This window comes from Salmo salar, chromosome 04 (assembly GCF_965601325.2).
Source record: "Salmo salar chromosome 04, fSalSal1, whole genome shotgun sequence".
Classification (NCBI taxonomy): Eukaryota; Metazoa; Chordata; class Actinopteri; order Salmoniformes; family Salmonidae; genus Salmo; species Salmo salar.
In genome coordinates, this window is record NC_138294.1 from 797,501 (window position 1) to 812,289 (window position 14,789).

A 14,789-nucleotide genomic window follows, 5' to 3' on the forward strand; every position below is an offset into this window, starting at 1 on the left:
CTCCCTCTCTCTCTCGCTAGCGCTAGCTCTCTCGCTAGCGCTAGCTCTCACACTTTGACCAGAGAGTACAGTATAGTGTCCAGCCAGCCTGACCTGGGGAACTAGTGGAGATATGAGGAGAAGTGTGTGTGTGTGTGTGTGTGTGTGTGTGTGTGTGTGTACACCCTAACCATAGATTGCTCACTACACTGTGACTGTCAAGTCAACTCCTCCATAGTAATCAGTTGCCAGTGAGGGACCATTCTAATCCTTAAACTCACAGTGACCGTGTGTTTAGACACACACACGTTATGTTCTCCTGTCCTGTGTGTGTGTGTCTCTTCAGAAGACTCCTGCGTAAGAGCTAGCCTTGGCTGACGGGGGCAGAGTGTGTATCGGGGCGAGGTGACCTCGTCCGATCTCCTTCAGGAGCTGAGACTGTGGATAGGAGCTACCCAGCAGTACTTGGGAGTGGGACTTTCTTATCGTGTTTGGAACAGTGTAGTATTTGACTGCGTCAGGGCGGTGTTTGAAGATAACAGTATTAAGTCCCAAATGGCACCCGATTCCCTATTTTAGCGCACTACTTTTGAATAGGGTATACTATATAGGGAATATATTGCCATTTGGGACACAACTAGATACAACACTTTGTTAACTTTGCTAGTCTCTCAAAGTCAACCTCCCTGCTCAAATGGTGAGGTAGTCTGAACACACACACACACACACACACACACACACACACACACACACACACACACACACACACAGAGTCATGCGTCAGCTTGGGAAAAGCATGCTAGATCATTCAGATTGAACACAAGGCCCAGTCTAAATCGGAAAACTGCATTGGAAGTGTGTGTGTGTGTGTGTGTGTGTGTGTGTGTGTGTGTGTGTGTGTGTTGTGTGTGTGTGTGTGTGTGTGTGTGTGTGTGTGTGCCCCCTTCCCAATAATTCCCCCAGTCCCCGTGGTCGGTCCTGTTTTGTGAGAGTGTATTCCACCAGATGGGAATCCTCCGTGTGGCAGGAACATCCTCCTTCTAAATAACACTGACCTGCCTGTCAATGACCTCCATAGGGCAAGAGAGAGAGGACCTAAAGGAGAGGAGAGAGGGGGGGAGAGAGAGGACCTAAAGGAGAGAGAGGGAGGGGGGGAGAGAGAGGACCTAAAGGAGAGGAGAGGGAGGGGGGGAGAGAGAGGACCTAAAGGAGAGGAGAGGGAGGGGGGGAGAGAGAGGACCTAAAGGAGAGGAGAGGGAGGGGGGAGAGAGAGGACCTAAAGGAGAGGAGAGAGGACCTAAAGGAGAGGAGAGAGAGGGAGGGGGGAGAGAGAGGACCTAAAGGAGAGAGAGAGGACCTAAAGGAGAGGAGAGAGAGGGAGGGGGGAGAGAGAGGACCTAAAGGAGAGGAGAGGAGAGGGAGGGGGGGAGAGAGAGGACCTAAAGGAGAGGAGAGCGAGAGAGGGGGGGGAGAGAGAGGACCTAAAGGAGAGGAGAGGGAGGGGGGGAGAGAGGACCTAAAGGAGAGGAGAGCGAGAGAGGGGGGGAGAGAGAGGACCTAAAGGAGAGGAGAGGGAGGGGGGGGAGAGAGGACCTAAAGGAGAGGAGAGGGAGGGGGGAGAGAGAGGACCTAAAGGAGAGGAGAGGAGAGGAGAGGGAGGGGGGGAGAGAGAGGACCTAAAGGAGAGGCGAGGGAGGGGGGGATACTGTCTCTGATACTGTGTGTGTCTCTGATACTGTGTGTGTCTCTGATACTGTGTGTATATTAAGGAGGTCTGGTTTTGGCTAATGGATTGTTATGAGGGACAACACACACACACACACACACACACACACACACACACACACACACACACACACACAATAGGGTCCTGTAACACATCAGGACCCTATTGGAGCATGGTGTATGTGTTGCTATATGTTATTAATTGTCTGTGTTTCCGTGTAACGTGTGTTCTGTGTCTGTGTAGATGTTTGTGTAGATGTGTGTAACGTGCGTTCTGTGTCTGTGTAGATGTTTGTGTAGATGTGTGTAACGTGCGTTCTGTGTCTGTGTAGATGTTTGTGTAGATGTGTGTAACGTGCGTTCTGTGTCTGTGTAGATGTTTGTGTGTAATTTACAGTGAGCGTGTGATCTGTTTTCCCTTTGGACGTCATTACAATGCATGTTGGGTCTTCCTGTAGTTGTGAAATCATGTATCAATGCGCTCTCTTCTCTCTCTCTCTCTCTCTCCCTCCCTCCCTCCCTCTCTCCCTCTCTCTCTCTCTCCCTCCCTCCCTCCCTCTCTCCCTCTCTCCCTCTCTCCCTCTCTCCCTCCCTCCAGGTTAATCTAGCCTATGCGTATGAGACTAAGGATGCTCTGTGTTTAGTACTGACCATAATGAATGGAGGAGACCTGAAGTTTCACATCTATAATATGGGGAACTCTGGCTTTGATGAGCAGAGGGCCATCTTCTACGCTGCAGAGATCTGTTCTGGGCTGGAAGACCTGCACCGTGAGAGGATCGTCTATCGGTCAGTAATCAATCATTCAACAAATCAATCAACTTTACATTTTACATGTGCATTAAGAGTCACTTCCACAATATATTACAGCAGGGCTGGCCAACTCTGTTCCTGGAGAGATACCCTCCTGTAGGTTTACACTCCAACTCTGTTCCTGGAGAGATACCCTCCTGTAGGTTTTAACTCCAACCCTGTTCCTGGAGAGAAACCCTCCTGTAGGTTTACACTCCAACCCTGTTCCTGGAGAGAAACCCTCCTGTAGGTTTACACTCCAACCCTGTTCCTGGAGAGATACCCTCCTGTAGGTTTTAACTCCAACCCTGTTCCTGGAGAGAAACCCTCCTGTAGGTTTTAACTCCAACCCTGTTCCTGGAGAGATACCCTCCTGTAGGTTTTAACTCCAACCCTGTTCCTGGAGAGCTACCCTCCTGTAGGTTTTAACTCCAACTCTGTTCCTGGAGAGATACCCTCCTGTAGGTTTACACTCCAACTCTGTTCCTGGAGAGATACCCTCCTGTAGGTTTACACTCCAACCCTGTTCCTGGAGAGATACCCTCCTGTAGGTTTTAACTCCAACCCTGTTCCTGGAGAGATACCCTCCTGTAGGTTTACACTCCAACCCTGTTCCTGGAGAGATACCCTCCTGTAGGTTTACACTCCAACCCTGTTCCTGGAGAGATGCCTGCACTGCTTTCAGTAAACACACAAGACAAGTATATACTTCAAGGTGCACACTGTGCTGAGGCTGCTGATAAATGCACACTGCTAAGTGCACTATCCTGTTTCAAATCCATTTCCAAAGATATTAAGATGACATAAACAGTATCTGGGGTGTGTGTGTGTGTGTGTGTGTGTGTGTGTGTGTGTGTGTGTGTGTGTGTGTGTGTGTGTGTGTGTGTGTGTGTGTGTGTGTGTGTGTGTGTGTGTGTGTGTGTGTGTGTGTGTGTTGTGTGTGTGTGTGTGTGTGTGTGTGTGTGTGTGTGTGTGTGTGTGGTGTGTGTGTGTGTGTGTGTGTGTGTGTGTGTGTGTGTGTGTGTGTGTGTGTGTGTGTGTGTGTGTGTGTGTGTGTGTGTGGTGTGTGTGTGTGTGTGTGTGTGTGTGTGTGTGTGTGTGTGTGTGTGTGTGTGTGTGTGTGTGTGTGTGTGTGTGTGTGTGTGTGTGTGTGTGTGTGTGTGTGTGTGTGTGTGTGTGTGTTGCAGACTTAAGACACACACACACAGCCCTTTATGCAAACAACACACCAATAGGAGGCCACCAGTGCAGACAGGTCAAGGGTCATGGACTGTTCTGGAAGATTCCTTTCTTCTAAATTAGTAGTATCAACTAAATCATAGTCTTTATATGGTTAGCTGATTTAGATGGTTAGCTGATGGTTAGCTGATGGTTAACAGATTTAGATGGTTAGCTGACTTAGATGGTTAGCTGATGGTTAGCTGATGGTTAGATGGTTAGCTGATTTAGATGGTTAGCTGACTTAGATGGTTAGCTGATTTAGGTGGTTAGCTGATTTAGATGGTTAGCTGATTAGATGTTTAGATGGTTAGCTGATGGTTAGATGGTTAGCTGTTTAGATGGTTAGCTGATGGTTAGATGGTTAGCTGATGGTTAGATGGTTAGCTGATTAGATGGTTAGCTGGTAAAATGGTTAGCTGATTAGATGTTTAGCTGATTTAGATGGTTAGCTGTGTTAGTGCTGTGCAGGAACAAAAGCATGCGTGCCCAGAACTGGTGTTGGATAAATAACTCTAACTTTGTGTATGTTTTTTTCTTCTCAGGGACTTAAAACCTGAAAACATTCTTCTAGACGACCGTGGTAAGCTTGAACCACGTCTTGTCACTGACTTAGCTAATTACAAGCCTTGGTACTAGCAACATAAACTAGCTAGCTACAAGCCTTGGTACTAGCAACATAAACTAGCTAGCTATAAGCCTTGGTATTAGCAACATAAACTAGATAGCTATAAACCTTGGTACTAGCAACATAAACTAGCTAGCTACAAGCCTTGGTACTAGCAACATAAACTAGCTAGCTATAAGCCTTGGTACTAGCAACATAAACTAGCTAGCTACAAGCCTTGGTACTAGCAACATAAACTAGCTAGCTACAAGCCTTGGTACTAGCAACATAAACTAGCTAGCTACAAGCCTTGGTACTAGCAACATAAACTAGCTAGCTATAAGCCTTGGTACTAGCAACATAAACTAGCTAGCTATAAGCCTTGGTACTAGCAACATAAACTAGCTAGCTATAAGCCTTGGAACTAGCAACATAAACTAGCTAGCTACAAGCCTTGGTACTAGCAACCTAAACTAGCTAGCTACAAGCCTTGGTACTAGCAACATAAACTAGCTAGCTACAAGCCTTGGTACTAGCAACATAAACTAGCTAGCTATAAGCCTTGGTACTAGCAACATAAACTAGATAGCTACAAGCCTTGGTACTAGCAACATAAACTAGCTAGCTACACTGTTATTCCCCATACCCATAGTGATATTCATAAACATGTTATTACACTTTTATTCATGTTCATAAACATGTTATTCATGTCCTCTCCAGGACACATCCGTATCTCTGACCTGGGACTAGCCGTCCAGATTCCCGACTCAGAGACGATACGAGGGAGAGTGGGCACCGTAGGATACATGGGTACATCCTACCTCTCTCTTCCTATCTCCTTGATTCCTCCTCTTCATCTCTCTCTCTCTACATACATGGGTACATCCTACCTCTCTTCTCATCCCCCTCTCCATCTCTTTTTAACCCTGTCCCTCTCTCTCCTAGACCTGGAGGTGTCTAGACATAATCTATCCCCTCTCTCTCTCTCTCTCTCTCTCTCTCTCTCTCTCTCTCTCTCTCTCTCTCTCTCTCTCTCTCTCTCCGTCAGCCCCAGAGGTGATCCAGAATGAGGCCTACTCCTTCAGTCCTGACTGGTGGGGTCTGGGCTGTCTGGTGTTTGAGATGATCCAGGGTCAGTCACCCTTCCGCCGGCGTAAAGAACGAGTGAAGAGAGAAGAGGTGGACAGACGAGTGCGAGAAGACCCCGAGGAATACTCTGACAAGTTCTCTGAGGAGGCCAAGGATATCTGCAGACAGGTGGGAGAGAGGGAGTGATGGATGGCGTGTTTAAAGAACACACACACACACACAGTTAGTTATTCCTCTGCCGGGGTTAGGGTTAAAGTGAGGTCACACGGGGTGTGTGTGTGTGTGTGTGTGTGTGTGTGTTCTGTGAGCAGGTGTGTGTGTGGTCAACATCCCTTCTCTACAGTGTTATCCATGGTGGTTGAGCAGCGGTCATGTTTCAGACCGGTCCACCAGAGTTAATATTTGCTTCATCCATGAATGAGCATTTGGAGCACTAGTGTGAACCCTGTCTGTGTGGTTGTCCACAAATACAATATCTTCTTCATCTTCCTCTTCTTTCTTCTCTTCTCTTCTTCTTTCTTCTTCTCTCTTCTTCTTTCTCTTCTTCCTCTTCTTTCTTCATCTTCTTCTTCTCTTCTTTTTCTCTTTTTCTCTTCTTCTTTCTCTCCTTCTTCCTCTTCTTTCTTCTTCTCTCTTCTTCTTTCTCTCCTTTCTCTCTTCTTCTTTCTCTCTTCTCTTCTTTTTCTCTTCTTCTCTCCTTCTTCCTCTTCTTTCTTCTTCTTCTCTCCTTCTTTCTCTTCTTTCTCTCTTCTTCTTCTTTCTCTTCTTCTTTCTTCTCTGCATTGGACTCTCTACTGGGAGAGAGGAGGGGATGAGGGAGGTAAAGGAGAGAGGGTGAAGGACCGTTACTGTTCCAGTCAGAGACACAGGCCTTTGGGGGGATTCCTCTGTTCCAGTGAGAGACACAGGCCTCTGGGGGGATTCCTCTGTTCCAGTCAGAGACACAGGCCTTTGGGGGGATTCCTCTGTTCCAGTGAGAGACACAGGCCTCTGGGGGGATTCCTCTGTTCCAGTCAGAGACACAGGCCTCTGGGGGGGATTCCTCTGTTCCAGTGAGAGACACAGGCCTCTGGGGGGATTCCTCTGTTCCAGTCAGAGACACAGGCCTCTGGGGGGATTCCTCTGTTCCAGTCAGAGACACAGGCCTCTGGGGGGATTCCTCTGTTCCAGTCAGAGACACAGGCCTCTGGGGGGGATTCCTCTGTTCCAGTCAGAGACACAGGCCTCTGGGGGGGATTCCTCTGTTCCAGTGAGAGACACAGGCCTCTGGGGGGATTCCTCTGTTCCAGTGAGAGACACAGGCCTCTGGGGGGATTCCTCTGTTCCAGTGAGAGACACAGGCCTCTGGGGGATTCCTCTGTTCCAGTCAGAGACACAGGCCTCTGGGGGATTCCTCTGTTCCAGTGAGAGACACAGGCCTCTGGGGGGATTCCTCTGTTCCAGTGAGAGACACAGGCCTCTGGGGGGATTCCTCTGTTCCAGTGAGAGACACAGGCCTCTGGGGGGATTCCTCTGTTCCAGTCAGAGACACAGGCCTCTGGGGGGGATTCCTCTGTTCCAGTGAGAGACACAGGCCTTTGGGGGGATTCCTCTGTTCCAGTGAGAGACACAGGCCTCTGGGGGGGATTCCTCTGTTCCAGTCAGAGACACAGGCCTCTGGGGGGATTCCTCTGTTCCAGTCAGAGACACAGGCCTCTGGGGGGGATTCCTCTGTTCCAGTCAGAGACACAGGCCTCTGGGGGGATTCCTCTGTTCCAGTCAGAGACACAGGCCTCTGGGGGGATTCCTCTGTTCCAGTCAGAGACACAGGCCTCTGGGGGGGATTCCTCTGTTCCAGTCAGAGACACAGGCCTCTGGGGGGATTCCTCTGTTCCAGTGAGAGACACAGGCCTCTGGGGGGATTCCTCTGTTCCAGTGAGAGACACAGGCCTTTGGGGGGATTCCTCTGTTCCAGTGAGAGACACAGGCCTCTGGGGGGATTCCTCTGTTCCAGTCAGAGACACAGGCCTCTGGGGGGGATTCCTCTGTTCCAGTCAGAGACACAGGCCTCTGGGGGGATTCCTCTGTTCCAGTCAGAGACACAGGCCTCTGGGGGATTCCTCTGTTCCATCCATATGGAAGGGATGATGCTGTTTGTATGTGGCTGCTATGGAAGGGATGATGCTGTTTGTATGTGGTTGCTATGGAAGGGATGATGCTGTTTGTATGTGGCTGCTATGGAAGGGATGATGCTGTTTGTATGTGGTTGCAATGGAAGGGATGATGCTGTTTGTATGTGGTTGCTATGGAAGGGATGATGCTGTTTGTATGTGGTTGCTATGGAAGGGATGATGCTGTTTGTATGTGGTTGCTATGGAAGGGATGATGCTGTTTGTATGTGGCTGCTATGGAAGGGATGATGCTGTTTGTATGTGGTTGCTATGGAAGGGATCATGCTGTTTGTATGTGGCTGCTATGGAAGGGATGATGCTGTTTGTATGTGGTTGCTATGGAAGAGATGATGCTGTTTGTATGTGGCTGCTATGGAAGTGAACTGTGTTTGCGTGTGATCAGGGGTGTATTCATTCAACAAATTCGCTTGAAAAATGTTTATTAAATGGAAGCAAACGGGGATTAACATAACTGAATTTATCCAATAGACACTAGCTCACCATTCACATTACATGGGGGAGATTTAAACAATGCTCTAGAACTGAATGTGTAGAATCGGAACAATATTACACATGGGGGAGATTTAAACAATGCTCTAGAACTGAATGTGTAGAATCGGAACAATATTACACATGGGGGAGATTTAAACAATGCTCTAGAACTGAATGTGTAGAATCGGAACAATATTACACATGGGGGATATTTAAACAATGCTCTAGAACTGAATGTGTAGAATCGGAACAATATTACACATGGGGGATATTTAAACAATGCTCTAGAACTGAATGTGTAGAATCGGAACAATATTACACATGGGGGATATTTAAACAATGCTCTAGAACTGAATGTGTAGAATCGGAACAATATTACACATGGGGGATATTTAAACAATGCTCTAGAACTGAATGTGTAGAATCGGAACAATATTACACATGGGGGATATTTAAACAATGCTCTAGAACTGAATGTGTAGAATCGGAACAATATTACACATGGGGGATATTTAAACAATGCTCTAGAACTGAATGTGTAGAATCGGAACAATATTACACATGGGGGAGATTTAAACAATGCTCTAGAACTGAATGTGTAGAATCGGAACAATATTACACATGGGGGAGATTTAAACAATGCTCTAGAACTGAATGTGTAGAATCAGAACAATATTACACATGGGGGAGATTTAAACAATGCTCTAGAACTGAATGTGTAGAATCAGAACAATATTACACATGGGGGAGATTTAAACAATGCTCTAGAACTGAATGTGTAGAATCAGAACAATATTACACATGGGGGAGATTTAAACAATGCTCTAGAACTGAATGTGTAGAATCAGAACAATATTACACATGGGGGATATTTAAACAATGCTCTAGAACTGAATGTGTAGAATCAGAACAATATTACACATGGGGGATATTTAAACAATGCTCTAGAACTGAATGTGTAGAATCAGAACAATATTACACATGGGGGATATTTAAACAATGCTCTAGAACTGAATGTGTAGAATCAGAACAATATTACACATGGGGGATATTTAAACAATGCTCTAGAACTGAATGTGTAGAATCAGAACAATATTACACATTCTAAAAGTTGTCTCAACTCTTTTAAGTACCGGACTCTGCCTCACACAACTCTTCTAGAACCCTGTGTCACTTCCTCTTCCTCAGCTGCTGGCTAAAGACCCCAAAGCTCGTCTGGGTTGCCAGGGGCGAGGCGGTGTGGAGGTGAAAGCTCACATCATCTTCAAGAACATCAACTTCAAACGCCTCGAGGCAGGAATTCTGGAACCCCCCTTCAGTCCTGATGTAAGAACACACACACACACACACACACACACACACACTGGACCTCCCCTTCAGCCTGGATGTAAGGACACACACAGTGGTGTAAAGTACTTAAGTAAAAATACTTTAAAGTACTACATAAGTAGTTTTTGGGGGTATCTGTACTTTTACTTTACTATTTATATTGTCGACAACTTTTGCTTCACTACATTCATAAAGAAAATACTGTACTTTTTACTCCTTACATTTTCCGTGACACCCAAAAGTACTTGTTATATTTGGAATGCTTAGCAGAACAGGAACATGGTCCAATTCACACACTAAACATTTCTACTGCCTCTGATCTGGAGGACACACTAAACATCTCTACTGCCTCTGATCTGGAGGACTCACTAAACATCTCTACTGCCTCTGATCTGGAGGACTCACTAAACATCTCTACTGCCTCTGATCTGGAGGTCACACTAAACATCTCTACTGCCTCTGATCTGGAGGACACACTAAACATCTCTACTGCCTCTGATCTGGAGGACACACTAAACATCTCTACTGCCTCTGATCTGGAGGACACACTAAACATCTCTACTGCCTCTGATCTGGAGGACACACTAAACATTTCTACTGCCTCTGATCTGGAGGACACACTAAACATCTCTACTGCCTCTGATCTGGAGGACACACTAAACATCTCTACTGCCTCTGATCTGGAGGACACACTAAACATCTCTACTGCCTCTGATCTGGAGGACACACTAAACATCTCTACTGCCTCTGATCTGGAGGACACACTAAACATCTCTACTGCCTCTGATCTGGAGGACACACTAAACATCTCTACTGCCTCTGATCTGGAGGACACACTAAACATCTCTACTGCCTCTGATCTGGAGGACACACTAAACATCTCTACTGCCTCTGATCTGGAGGACACACTAAACATCTCTACTGCCTCTGATCTGGAGGACACACTAAACATCTCTACTGCCTCTGATCTGGAGGACACACTAAACATCTCTACTGCCTCTGATCTGGAGGACACACTAAACACACATGCTTCGTTTGTAAATGATGTCTTGGAGTGTTGGAATGTGCTCTTGGCTGTCTAAAAAATGTACTACAAAGTAAATTGTAAATTGTGTTGCTAAATATCAGGAATTTGATGTATAGCATTTACTTTTTCCACGAGTGTACTTAAGTACTTTTAAAATCTGATACTTTTAGACTTTTAATCAAGTAGTATTTTACTGGGTAACTTTCACTTTTACTGGAGTCATTTTCTATCAAGGTATCTTTTACTTTTATTCAAGTATGGCAATTGAGTACTTTTTCCATCACTGGACACACGCACATGAACAAACTATCTTTCTCCCTCTCTCTGTCTCTCTCTCTCTCTCTCTCTCTCTCTCTCTCGCTCTCTCGCTCTCTCGCTCTCTCCCTCTCTCCCTCTCTCGCTCTCTCCCTCTCTCCCTCTCTCCCTCTCTCCCTCTCTCCCTCTCTCCCTCTCTCCCTCTCTCCCTCTCTCCCTCTCTCGCTCTCTCGCTCTCTCGCTCTCTCGCTCTCTCCCCCTCTCGCTCCCTCCCTCCCTCCAGCCGCGGGCGGTATACTGTAAAGATGTTCTGGATATAGAACAGTTCTCTACAGTGAAGGGAGTCAACCTGGACCCCACAGACGATGACTTCTACCACAAGTTTGTTACAGGAAGTGTCTCCATCCCCTGGCAGAACGAGGTACTGCACCCTAGTGTGTGTGTGTGTGTGTGTGTGTGTAGGTCGCCATCCCCTGGCAGCAGAAGGTACTGCACACTACTTGTCTGGTGAAAATGATGTCATCGTTTAGAACAGGGGGGAGACAGTCTTGTCTGTAAAGGGGCCGGTGCCCCTTTACAGACAGGTTTTTGCTCCAGTCCATTCAGTGACACACCTCATTCAATCTAACACTATACAGCTGGTAGGTCATGTACATGTGACCCTCTGCCTTTCAGATGATAGGCATGCTTCAACACATGTCTGTTTTCAAGGGATAGATATTGATCCATGTAATGAAATCTATTACCCCTCTCTCTTTCTCTGTCTCTCTCTCTCTGTGTCTCTCTCTGTGTCTCTCTGTGTCTCTCTGTGTCTCTCTGTGTCTCTGTCTCTCTCTCTCTCTCTCTGTCTCTCTCTGTCTCTCTCTCTTTCTGTCTCTCTGTCTCTCTCTCTCTCTCTCTGTCTCTCTCTCTGTCTCTCTCTCTTTCTGTCTCTCTCTCTGTCTCTCTCTCTGTGTCTCTCTCTGTCTCTCTCTGTCTCTCTCTGTGTCTCTTTCTGTCTCTCTCTCTGTCTCGCTCTCTGTGTCTCTCTGTGTCTCTCTCTGTGTCTCTCTCTGTGTCTCTGTCTGTGTGTCTCTGTGTCTCTTTCTGTCTCTCTCTCTCTGTGTCTGTGTCTCTCTCTCTGTCTGTCTCTCTCTCTGTGTCTCTTTCTGTCTCTCTCTCTGTGTCTCTTTCTGTCTCTCTCTCTGTGTCTCTTTCTGTCTCTCTCTCTGTGTCTCTCTGTCTCTCTGTCTCGGTGTCTCTCTCTGTGTCTCTTTCTGTCTCTCTCTCTGTGTCTCTCTGTGTCTCTCTCTCTGTCTGTCTCTCTCTGTGTCTCTCTCTGTGTGTCTCTCTGTGTCTCTCTCTCTGTCTCTCTCTCTGTCTCTCTCTCTCTCTCTGTGTCTCTTTCTGTCTCTCTCTCTGTCTCTCTCTCTCTGTGTCTCTTTCTGTCTCTCTGTGTCTCTCTGTGTCTATTTCTGTGTCTCTCTCTCTCTCTGTGTCTATTTCTGTGTCTCTCTCTCTGTGTCTCTCTAGTGTTTTAAGGAGATCAGTGTTTTATACTGTGTTAATTTTCTCTTTAGATGATTGAGATGGAGTGTTTTAAGGAGATCAATGTTTATGAGACCGACGGCCTGCTGTGTTCAGATCTGGATGTGAACAGACCCAACCCACCACCAAAGAGAGGATTCTTCTACAGGCTGTTCAGACGAGAGGCAAGTGCTGCTAGCTCTCCTCCTCCCCCCGCCCCCGCCGTGAGAGGTGGGGGGGGTTAAGGTACTTCCCTCTTTCTCCATCTTTCTTTTCTTCTTCTTTACCTCTGACTTTCTTCTCTGGGTGAAGGATCTCTCTGCTTGTGTTTCTTCTCTGGGTGAAGGATCTCTGCTTGTGTTTCTTCTCTGGGTGAAGGATCTCTGCTTGTGTTTCTTCTCTGGGTGAAGGATCTCTGCTTGTGTTTCTTCTCTGGGTGAAGGATCTCTGCTTGTGTTTCTTCTCTGGGTGAAGGATCTCTGCTTGTGTTTCTTCTCTGGCTGAAGGATCTCTCTGCTTGTGTTTCTTCTCTGGGTGAAGGATCTCTGCTTGTGTTTCTTCTCTGGGTGAAGGATCTCTGCTTGTGTTTCTTCTCTGGGTGAAGGATCTCTGCTTGTGTTTCTTCTCTGGGTGAAGGATCTCTCTGCTTGTGTTTCTTCTCTGGGTGAAGGATCTCTGCTTGTGTTTCTTCTCTGGGTGAAGGATCTCTGCTTGTGTTTCTTCTCTGGGTGAAGGATCTCTGCTTGTGTTTCTTCTCTGGGTGAAGGATCTCTGCTTGTGTTTCTTCTCTGGGTGAAGGATCTCTCTGCTTGTGTTTCTTCTCTGGGTGAAGGATCTCTGCTTGTGTTTCTTCTCTGGGTGAAGGATCTCTCTGCTTGTGTTTCTTCTCTGGGTGAAGGATCTCTCTGCTTGTGTTTCTTCTCTGGGTGAAGGATCTCTGCTTGTGTTTCTTCTCTGGGTGAAGGATCTCTCTGCTTGTGTTTCTTCTCTGGGTGAAGGATCTCTGCTTGTGTTTCTTCTCTGGGTGAAGGATCTCTGCTTGTGTTTCTTCTCTGGGTGAAGGATCTCTCTGCTTGTGTTTCTTCTCTGGGTGAAGGATCTCTCTGCTTGTGTTTCTTCTCTGGGTGAAGGATCTCTGCTTGTGTTTCTTCTCTGGGTGAAGGACTCTCTGCTTGTGTTTCTTCTCTGGCTGAAGGATCTCTCTGCTTGTGTTTCTTCTCTGGGTGAAGGATCTCTCTGCTTGTGTTTCTTCTCTGGGTGAAGGATCTCTGCTTGTGTTTCTTCTCTGGGTGAAGGATCTCTGCTTGTGTTTCTTCTCTGGGTGAAGGACTCTCTGCTTGTGTTTCTTCTCTGGGTGAAGGATCTCTCTGCTTGTGTTTCTTCTCTGGGTGAAGGATCTCTGCTTGTGTTTCTTCTCTGGGTGAAGGATCTCTGCTTGTGTTTCTTCTCTGGGTGAAGGATCTCTGCTTGTGTTTCTTCTCTGGGTGAAGGATCTCTCTGCTTGTGTTTCTTCTCTGGGTGAAGGATCTCTGCTTGTGTTTCTTCTCTGGGTGAAGGACTCTCTGCTTGTGTTTCTTCTCTGGGTGAAGGATCTCTGCTTGTGTTTCTTCTCTGGGTGAAGGATCTCTCTGCTTGTGTTTCTTCTCTGGGTGAAGGATCTCTCTGCTTGTGTTTCTTCTCTGGGTGAAGGATCTCTCTGCTTGTGTTTCTTCTCTGGGTGAAGGATCTCTCTGCTTGTGTTTCTTCTCTGGGTGAAGGATCTCTGCTTGTGTTTCTTCTCTGGGTGAAGGATCTCTCTGCTTGTGTTTCTTCTCTGGGTGAAGGATCTCTCTGCTTGTGTTTCTTCTCTGGGTGAAGGATCTCTCTGCTTGTGTTTCTTCTCTGGGTGAAGGATCTCTGCTTGTGTTTCTTCTCTGGGTGAAGGATCTCTGCTTGTGTTTCTTCTCTGGGTGAAGGATCTCTCTGCTTGTGTTTCTTCTCTGGGTGAAGGATCTCTGCTTGTGTTTCTTCTCTGGGTGAAGGATCTCTCTGCTTGTGTTTCTTCTCTGGGTGAAGGATCTCTGCTTGTGTTTCTTCTCTGGGTGAAGGATCTCTCTGCTTGTGTTTCTTCTCTGGGTGAAGGATCTCTGCTTGTGTTTCTTCTCTGGGTGAAGGATCTCTCTGCTTGTGTTTCTTCTCTGGGTGAAGGATCTCTCTGCTTGTGTTTCTTCTCTGGGTGAAGGACTCTCTGCTTGTGTTTCTTCTCTGGGTGAAGGATCTCTGCTTGTGTTTCTTCTCTGGGTGAAGGATCTCTCTGTTTTGGTTTTTGGTGTCATCTTCCCAGGTTAAAGAGTGTTGTTTTACCCCAGTCAGTTGGTACAGCAGGAAGTCCAGTTGGTAAGGGCTAACTAAGTGTTGAGTCTGTGTGACTACGTCTCTGTATTGGGCCCGTTTAACTACATGTGTAGCCTAACTGACCCAGAATCAGTTCTTAATGGCAGCAGCAGGTAGCATAGTGCTTTAGAGCGTTGGGCAAGTAACCGAATGTTTGTTGGTTCGAATCCCTGAGTCGACTAGGTGAAAAATCAGTCTATGTGACCTTGAGCAAGACACTTAAATGCTACTGTAAGTGTCTCTGATA

At 46.8% G+C, this 14,789-nt stretch overlaps 1 protein-coding gene across 1 annotated transcript in view; it reads left to right on the forward strand.

The window, feature by feature from the left end:
* LOC106592297 (G protein-coupled receptor kinase 6) overlaps positions 1 to 14,789 on the forward strand; it is a 99,662-nt gene that overhangs the window by 80,108 nt on the left and 4,765 nt on the right. Inside the window, 7 exon segments of the mRNA XM_045716300.2 lie at positions 2,303 to 2,493; positions 4,260 to 4,297; positions 5,042 to 5,131; positions 5,370 to 5,578; positions 9,241 to 9,378; positions 10,947 to 11,084; positions 12,223 to 12,354. Coding sequence (XP_045572256.2) covers positions 2,303 to 2,493; positions 4,260 to 4,297; positions 5,042 to 5,131; positions 5,370 to 5,578; positions 9,241 to 9,378; positions 10,947 to 11,084; positions 12,223 to 12,354 — 936 coding nt within the window.